Genomic DNA, 9,061 nt, shown 5'->3' on the forward strand with positions numbered 1-9,061 from the left:
TCGCACTCCCCCCCCGCCCCGGTGTTGTTGTCTCTTTACGACCGCGGCCGGCGGCTCTCGCGAGAGCGGCGTTGGCGCCGTGACCTCCATGTGAGAGCGGCGGCGCCTGGTAAACACTCCCCGGGGTTGGGAGATGGCTCTCGGCGGCGCCCGTTAGCCCCGGCGCGGCGCTTCCCGCCCGGCCGCGCCTCGCCCCGCGCTGACTCGGGGCGGCGCGGCGCGGCCCATCGCAGAGCGGAGCCGCTCGTCTCGGCTGTCCCGTCCTCCCCGTGTCCCCTCCGAGCGGGGCCGGCGGCCCGGCGGGCGGGGAACCTCGCGCCCGTTCCGCGCGATTTAAAAACCCTGCCCCGCCGATCCGAACAAAGAGCGGGGACGCGCCCGGCCCCCTCCCCTCCTGCCTCACACGCCACGGCCGCGCACCCCGAGAGCGGCGGAGCGGCCGCGTCCTGCCTCCCCGCGCAGCGGCCGGACGAGCCATGTGGATCCAGGTGCGCACCATCGACGGCACCGAGACGCAGACCATCGACGACCTGAGCCGGCTGACCAAGATCGAGTGCCTGCGGGAGAAGATCCAGGAGACCTTCCGCGTCAGCCCCGACCGCCAGCGCCTATTCTACCGGGGCAAGCAGGTGAGCGGGACCGCCTCTCTCAGGCGGCGGGCAGGGACTGCTCCACGCGCCCACCGCTCCCGGCCCGGCCGGCTCTTTGTGTGCTTCCCGCCCCGCCCGCCCGTCGGCAGTCGTCGACTCCCGTCCCGCCGGGCCCGGGGTGGGGAGACGGGCGGCCGCCTGCCGGGACGCTCCGCTCCCGGGGGCGGCAGGTGCCGGCGGGGCCCTTTGTGTTTGTGTTTTCCCACCTGAGCGGCGGAGGCTCCTCCTCCGCCCCTGCCTCCGCCGCACCTCCGTGACAGTGACGGGTGGCCGAGGGCGCCCGGGGCTTCCCGCGTTACTGCCGAGGCCGTTACCGCGAGCCCGGAGGTCCCGTCCGACGCGCCGGCTGGGAACCGCGGCGCTTAGCGGTTCCCGGGGCGCCGCTCCCGTTTCCCTGCGGGGGGCGGCCACGTGACCGGCCGGGCCGGGCCGTTGGTTTGCGCGGGCCCCCGCCGGACCGAACCGGGGCGCCGCCGGTCCGGAGCGCGCTGCCGCCGCCTCTCCAGATGTGCTGTAGTGGAATACGTCGCCTCGGGCTGTGTGTTCCTTCCGAAGGGTGTAACCTTGTGTGCTGCATTACATAAACTAGGAGGTGTACGCGGCGCTCGGTTGCTGAGAGGCGCAGCCATCATCTCGCGGGGGGGTGTGCGGCGTGTTCCCGGAGCGTGGCTTCGAGGTGCGGCTTCTCCCGCAGAGCGCTGCCGCACTGTTAGCTCCAGCTCGGCGCTGAGGCTTGTGCCATACGACTGACAAGGGGTGTATTTGCACCAACAGGAAAAAATAAAGTAAGGCGTAGGGATTTTTTTTCTCTTAGAGATGACCAGGAGGTGAGCTGCAGCGGGTCGGTGTGAAGCCTGGCTTCTAAAGCTCTGGGCAGACCCTGCGTGTGCCCGTTGATGGGACTGAGTACTTGAAGACAGTGCGTATCAGGAACATCGTGGACAGCCTCCTGCTTCTCAAAAGGGGCCAAATAAGGAACGTAGACCCTGATGTTGTGTAACTTGCTTACCTTGTGCTGCCTCAGTGTATCCCCCCGCACAGGATTTGCTGTGGAACACAGAGCTTACCTGAGAAGCAGGGAAGAGAGCCAGTAGTGAACTGTGCCCTTCTGCATCATCTGCCAGTGGCTGGAGTAACTAGCTTCGGTGCTTACATGGGCAGATGTCTTTACTGAATGGCAGAACAGTGAAATATTACACCTGCATTTGTACATGTTAGTAACATTTGTTAGTCCAGTGTTTACTTCATTCAGACCAGGCCTCATTTGGGATGATGTTTAGTAAAGAGTTAAAGGAGAAGGGATTTCTTTGCTTTTTTTTTTTTTTGTAGCTTTACTAATTCCGTGACTGTGCATGTCCATTTTCTTACAACAAAGTCTGAAGTTTTCTTAGTGGTTATGAATTGCTTTTTCTGATCCCATTGCGTTAGTAAGTAGAAAAAAGGTCAAAAGGATTGCTCTTGCACAAGTAAAACTGAGTGCGGAGAGAGATAGGAGCAAAGGAAAGTGTAAACAGCTGCGACTCTCTCAATAACATGATAAAATCAGGATAAAGGGGATATTTCAGTTAAATCTGAAGTAAACAGAGAACATTCAATTGAAGTAAATAACAACAAAAAAAATGAAAATTAGTGCATCTGTTGAAAAAAACATCTAGTTCACACTCTTTTCCTATTTCAAGTGTTCAGCATTTGATATGGTTTGATCTCTGTGGTCTGCTAGTAGAACTGTGATCCAGCTGCTGGGCAGTACTTAATGTAGTCTCTTTGGGACCTTGTAGAGGTGCTTGGACCTCCAAAGTACTGGGTGCAGGCCGACTGGTTAAATAACTGCCTTTCTTTAAAAGTGGGAGGTGTATGAGGTTGTATGGATACAAAAACCTAAGTGGGTCACAGTTTATGGGCTAAATTTCAACACCTCCGTGGTCTTAACTTGCAGTAGGTATGAACTCAGCTTCAACTACCGTTTTAAGCTTTGGCTTTTATTTTGCATCTCTTGGACTAGCAGTGTCCATATTCAATTTATACAGTTTTCCTTGTGTACTGTAGTTTGCTGGGGTCTGGTCTTCTAACACTGAAGTGGGAACTATCAGCAGTTCTTCATCTGTTGCTCTTAAGGGTTAAAATACCCTGGGACCAATGGTGAACACTTAGCGTTGTGATTAATGTGATACTCAATGTTACTACTTTTTCCTTGCATAATCCTGAAAAGCACTGCATGATTGAACAGATTTGTTTTCAGCTCTTCCTGCCAAGAGGACCTACTGTGCACATGTGGCACTGAAGAGTGAACAGGAACAGTATTATTCTCATACTTGATCTGCAGAGACTTCTCTGACTCTGAGAATCTATTTTGTAGAGCTAAACTGTCAGCTAAAGAAGTGGAATTTTTCTGTAGATTAAGGTAAAATTGCGTAGGAGAGTTTATGCATAACTATTTGCTGTGCTGCAGCAACCTAATAAACTTCCTAAGTTACAACGCAGCGTATGGAGCTTCTCTGTCGGAAAGTTGAGACAAAGCAGTTTAACTGTTGGCAGTATGCTGTCTGTCTGTCCTAATTAGAAAACTTGTGTAGCGCTTTGTAGTGAGAATATTGAAAATACAGTTTTCGTTATGAAAAATGAAAGAGATGCTAGAGTAGATGAATTCTTGGCATCGTGACCTAACAGGGCAGACTTTCTATGTGCCCAAACAGTAATCATCGGTGTGATTTCTGGATTTGAGTAGTAATGCTGGAAAAATTGAGCAGGAAAAGATATGATAAAGTTTGAGTTTGAAAATTCACCAGAAAACTGAAAGTTGTGCAAATGACCACAAGAGTATGGGTACAAACTTGGGTTCTGTATGGCAGTAAGCACAAATGCTGTTGTACTATGGCATTATGCATTCTTTGTGGAATATAACAAATTATTTTCTTCCCCTTTCTTCCCAAGCTTGACTTCAGCCTTGATTCTTCTGCTTCCTCTCTCCTCTACTCTTCCTCAGCTCCTGTGGTGGGACTGATCCTGTGTTGGATCCAGTCCTTCATGAATTGTTACAGTATGGTTCTTTCCCACAGAATACAGGACTTCAGGAGCTGCTCCAACATGGATGAGTCTATCCTTCAGGAGGAGATTGCTCCCAATTGGGCTGAAGCTTAGGCCTAGGGCCTGCGTCATGGGCTGCAGTATCCTTCAGGCTACATGCATTACTGCACTGTGGGCTTTCCCATGGCTGCACATAGAGACCTGCTCTGTTTGGTGCCCAGGGGCTGTATGGCGACAATTTCTGTATAGCATTCCTCTCCATTGACCCTCTTATTTCTTCCTAGATCATGGTGTCTGCAGGGCTGTTTTTCTTGTGTTTTCTCAGTCCTCTCTTACAGTTCCTTTTTTCTTTTTTTTAATTTTTAATTTTTTGGTATTTCTTAAATACGTTATCATAGAGGCAAAACTAATATTGCCCAGTGGTGATTCTCTTTTGCAGCTATCTGGAACTGGCTCAATCGAACATAGGAGCAGTTTCTGGTGGCTTCTTGCAGAGACTATCCCTGCGGTCCCTGTAATAACAAAACTGTGCTATGTAAGCTCAATATAAGCAGTGATAAAAATTGCTTTTTAGGCTCTCGCACTTCTTGGTAAAGAAGTTGTTCCAAACCTATTTTGTGAAATGAGCAGGTGGAGGTGGGAATGTTAAAGCTATTCAGTGCCTTGATATCAGACTGGAATTCAAGTGAGCAAATCAGGTTCATTAAAGGAAATGCATCTCTGCTCGTATACACAAAAAAGGTGTAGCAGCATGCATCTTGCTTCCTACCTGTTGAAGTTGACTCATGTATAATTTTTTGGGTCACTGCTATGATTCCGAAGTGCTTAGGATTTTGTTTTTTGTAAATTAAATTGAAAAGATTGAGGAGTAGCAGGAGTAGAGGCACTGTAGTTTTGCATGTGAGCCTTCTTGTGTTAAAGCAGCCTTGACTCTTGAACCTTAGACAAACACATAGTTATTAATTTAGCAGTGGGATATGTCTTTAATTGAACTGGCAGTTAGACAGAGTTTCATGAGACTTTTAAGTTTCAGGTTTATAAACTGTATGTTTGAAGGCTTCTTAATTACTAACAGCTTGGATGGATTTCCAGAAGGACAGAAAAGCTTTATTTGAGTTTTGCCCCAAAGAATGGGAGCGCCAATCCTATTCATAAAACAATCGAGTTACTTAATACAATTTCTTCCCAGCTTTGTTTGGAAAATTGCAAACATTTCCAACTGAAGCTGTCCAAAACCAATCTGCTTCAGGCAGAGTACGGGTGTGAGAAGTCTTCAATTTGAGCAGTTAGCTTTACATCTTGGAGAAATAAATTTGTAGAAGCCTTAGAAGGGGTGTGATTGTCCTTCTTCAACAAAACAAGGTAGTAAGTAACTTGTAGCTTGATTTAAGAGCACAGTCTGGAGTCTTCAGGGCGAATGTGGTCAGACTGCATTCGAGAAATTCCTGAAACATTCATGGATTATACTTAAAATTTACTTGGCAGTCCTATTAGCAGTTTTCCTTGGTTGCAAAATTGTTTACTGAAATTGACTTCTTGTTACATTTTTAAAGTTACTACGGCAACTCCTCAGTCCCTTCTACCATTAGCTTTGTTATTCTGGACACCTAAGCAGACTGAGGGAAATGCTGAAACAGAATAAAAAGAATAAAAGGAGAATACTTTATACTGAGTGACTTCAGTATTAGGAAATTGGTAAAATGTAACAGCTTTTGTATGAAATAGCAGCTAGCTTGAGGGCTCTGTTTTGTGGCATGTATGTGTATGGAACCTGGCTGTGTTGGTTTAGCACTTGCACTTCTTTCTTAAGGTGGATGCTCTTGCAAACTGAATGTTTGTGACGGAAGCCCCCACAAAAAGCAACAAATTTCTTCCCTTCCTCAACACCCTTAAATACATAAAGCACTTAATGTGATCACCTGCCAGTGTCAAATGTTGGTATCGTTTATAAGAATTCTCTTCTCTAAAACTGGAGATGCGCTGGATGCACATTTGTAATCACTTGATAAATTCCATGCAAATAACTGCCCTGATGCCCTCAGCTCCGTGATTCAGTCTGTCCAGATCTCTAGGGCCTTCCTGCTCCCAGGCAGATCAGCTCTTCCTGGTAGCTTGGTGTCATCTGCAGACTTACTGAGGGTGCACTCAGTGCCCTCGTCCAGGTCATCAGTGAAGATATTGAACAGAACCAGCCACAGTACCAATGCCTGGGGCACCACTGGTGACCAGTCACCAGATGGATTTAGCTTCATTCACCATCACTCTCTGGGTCCAACCAGTTCTTCACCCAGCGAAGAGTGACCTGTCAGGCTTTTCTAGACTGCCTAGTTTTCTAGGAGAATACTGTGGCAGACAGTGTCAGAGGCTTTGCTGAAGTCAAGGTAGGCTATATCAGGATTTATATTTGTTAGGTTTGCTTAGATTTGTTATTGGTTACAGGAGGTTCAGGTAACAACTAATTCTTCATTACAAGTGTCCTTAAAAACTGCAAATTACCATCTGCACTCCCTGGCACCACTGTTGCTGAACTTCTGTTGCTTGTGCTATAGAAGTCCATACCATCATAGAGGAGGTACTTGATAACTGTAGTCTGATAATAACAGAAATGGATGAGTCTTTCCATGCTTCTTAGAATTTCAGTAAACCTTTATGTTTTTGGCATTCATTTCTATTACAAGTGTCAAGTAATCCTCAGTATCAGACAGAAGATATCATGAAATTTTATTTTCCTACTTAGAAGACTCCTGGGAACTAAAGAAGAAAACTTACTGCTCTAAGTTCATCTTCCAGCTACAAATTTGTAAACAGTTATTCCTGTAATGGAATTGAGACTTGCATCTAAGAAAAGAATTTTATATAAATTAACAAGTTTTTTTAATCCCGCTCTAATGAAGAAGTGCTGGCGCTTCTGCAGAAGGTTTACTGATCTTGAAGAAAACATGCAAAGGCAAGTTAATATTCATCAGTTTAATAGAGAAATACTTGGTTACCAGGGGTGGCTTGGCAGTTGAGCTTTCCCCAAGTCATTGCTACCAGTGGTGACCAGCTGGTAGAATGTCTGTCAACTCTGGGGCCTCCCCCAGCACATACTGGTGGTGGATGGCCGTTAGGATATCCAAGCAACTCCTTAGTCCTTCTGCCATATATGTAACTGCAAGAAGCAATTGCATTCAAGAAAGCAAGGTCATTCGCAAAAACCAAGGATTACTGAGTTACAGCTACAGAGCAGTTTCTCCCAAATTTCTTCTAGCTAATTCAGAAACTGAAAGCAGTTTACCTGTGTTCCAAAGTTAAGTAGCTCTTTCTTACAGGCTAGTTGCCTGTTCAGGCTATGATACATATTTTTCTCACACATTCGCCTAGTGATAAAGGAAGAAATTCTCAACACCTGGAGTTATTACTTTAAAAAAATTGTAAGAGTTTCGGATGTGAATCTTGAAGAATTGTGCGTTGAGGCTGAGTGGCTGCCTTCACCTTGGTTTTTTGATTAAGTCGAGAAGTTTAAGATGATCAGAGGGCTGGAGCACCTCTCCTATGAAGAAAGGTTGAGGGAACTGGACTTGTTTAGTTTAGAGAAGGTGCCGGGGAGACCTCATTGTGGCATTCCAGTACTTGAAGGGAGCATATAAACAGGAGGGGCAATGGTTGTTCACAAGGGTAGATAGCGATAGGGCAAAGGGAATGGTTTTAAACTGAGGCAGGGGAGGTTTAGGTTAGATATTAGGAGGAAGTTTTTCACTCAGGGAGAGGTGGTGACACACTGGAACAGGTTGCCCAAGGAGGCTGTGGATGCCCCATCCCTGGAGGCATTCAAGGCCAGGCTGGATGTGGCTCTGGGTAGCCTGGTCTGCTGGTTGGTGACGCTGCACATAGCAGGGGGGTTGGAACCAGGTGACCATTCTGGTCCTTTTCAAACCAGGACATTCTGGGGTTCTATGACAAGTCTCTTTTGGCAGCTTTCAACTGTGTTCACGACAGTTCATTGACAGTAATCTTGTACTCTGGATTTTTTTTTTATGATAGTCCAAACCATAAGGTAAAATGTAGTGGTACCACTGGTACACTCTGCATACAATTTCTTACTAACAATGTTAATAAAAACCTTTAATTGGAGGCTAAGGCCTTAAGCTATAGGCTTCAGTGCTTATTTTAGTAGGAAGAGAGAGGTTAGTCACATTGATTGAGTTCGCAGGTGACAAATGTACATTCATCATGGTATGTTTACTGAGACTGAGGTGCAGTTACAGACAATATAATCATCAGGAATCTGCAATGTCTGCCTAGGTTGTGTCTCTTCTCTAGCATTTGAGAGTTCCTCTTGTGAATGGAGTTGAACAAACAGTATTTACACTCTTTGCGTGGTGATAACTGACATTTTGATTCAAAGGACTTTATTAAATATTTGGAATTTCACTGTATTGTCCTCTGTCAGAGGACTTGGAGTGTACTTTCTCCTGAATACTATCGGAATCCATATAGAACTATGATATATGTCTTATATGACATAGGTTATGAGTGACTATAAGTAAGACTTTTTATATCATCTAGTATTATGTCTGCCTTTTTCTTTGGTAAGAAACGAATCATTAGCTGTTCCATTAAAACACACAAGCAATCAAAAAGGAGCATGCTCTGATAAAAACTAATTCATGTAAATGTAATGGTGTGATTTTATTTATGCTTGTGCATGGAATAATGGCCCTCTTCCTGTAGACTGCTTTGAAGTGTGATTCTCTTGGCAACAAGAGTGACAGAATTGAGCCTGGTTTGGTCTGTATTCTTAAAACAAAAATATTTTGCTTAGTTATCGTTTTAAAAAAAAAAAAAAAAAAGTAACCTGCCCATCTTGTATACTGGAGGAGTATGGATCTGTAATCTGTCAGGCAACCTCCATGTCCAAATATTTCACCTACTTGTATTCTGTTTTAAGAATGTTGACAGACTATAAACATGGCAGAGCAATGATTTTTTTTCTTTTTATTGACTAGTAAATTCTCCACCTCAGAATGGGTTATGCTTTTGCTAAGGAGCTTGTTAGAGAGTGGTGGACATAAAGCCTGATAAAGACAACTTGGAGTTCCATTGGTATTTCTTTCCAAGAAAGACCAATGTTTTTTGTAAAGTAAACCTGTAATACAGTTAATTTTTGTATGAGACTAATAGTTATTATTGTCTGAGTTTTGGTAGAATCTTTGAAAATTCAGGCAGTGACTATTGAAACTTGAGTTTTTAATGAAGAACTGGATCTTCTGGAGTTGAAAAAACTTAAAAGCAGTATGCATTAAACATTCCAGTTAATATAAAGCATAGCCAACCAAATAGAATTACCATAAATTCCTTTTTTGTTTAGCTTTTATGTCCATTGCAATTAAGACGGCTTTTTTTTT

General features: G+C 45.2%; 1 protein-coding gene across 3 annotated transcripts in view; it reads left to right on the forward strand.

Moving 5' to 3' along the window:
• The first annotated feature begins 440 nt into the window (after positions 1–440).
• The window catches only part of UHRF2 (ubiquitin like with PHD and ring finger domains 2), a 74,416-nt gene continuing 65,795 nt past the window's right edge, over positions 441–9,061 (forward strand). For all 3 annotated transcript variants that reach the window (XM_042877417.1, XM_042877418.1, XM_042877420.1), the window contains exon 1: positions 441–629. In XM_042877417.1, the coding sequence (XP_042733351.1) occupies positions 477–629 (153 nt within the window). In that variant the 5' untranslated portion in view covers positions 441–476. The remainder of the gene's footprint in view (positions 630–9,061) is intronic.

The sequence above is a fragment of the Lagopus leucura genome, unplaced genomic scaffold, assembly GCF_019238085.1.
Source record: "Lagopus leucura isolate 7727_CA_CO unplaced genomic scaffold, USGS_WTPT01 Super-Scaffold_100018, whole genome shotgun sequence".
NCBI lineage: Eukaryota > Metazoa > Chordata > Aves > Galliformes > Phasianidae > Lagopus > Lagopus leucura.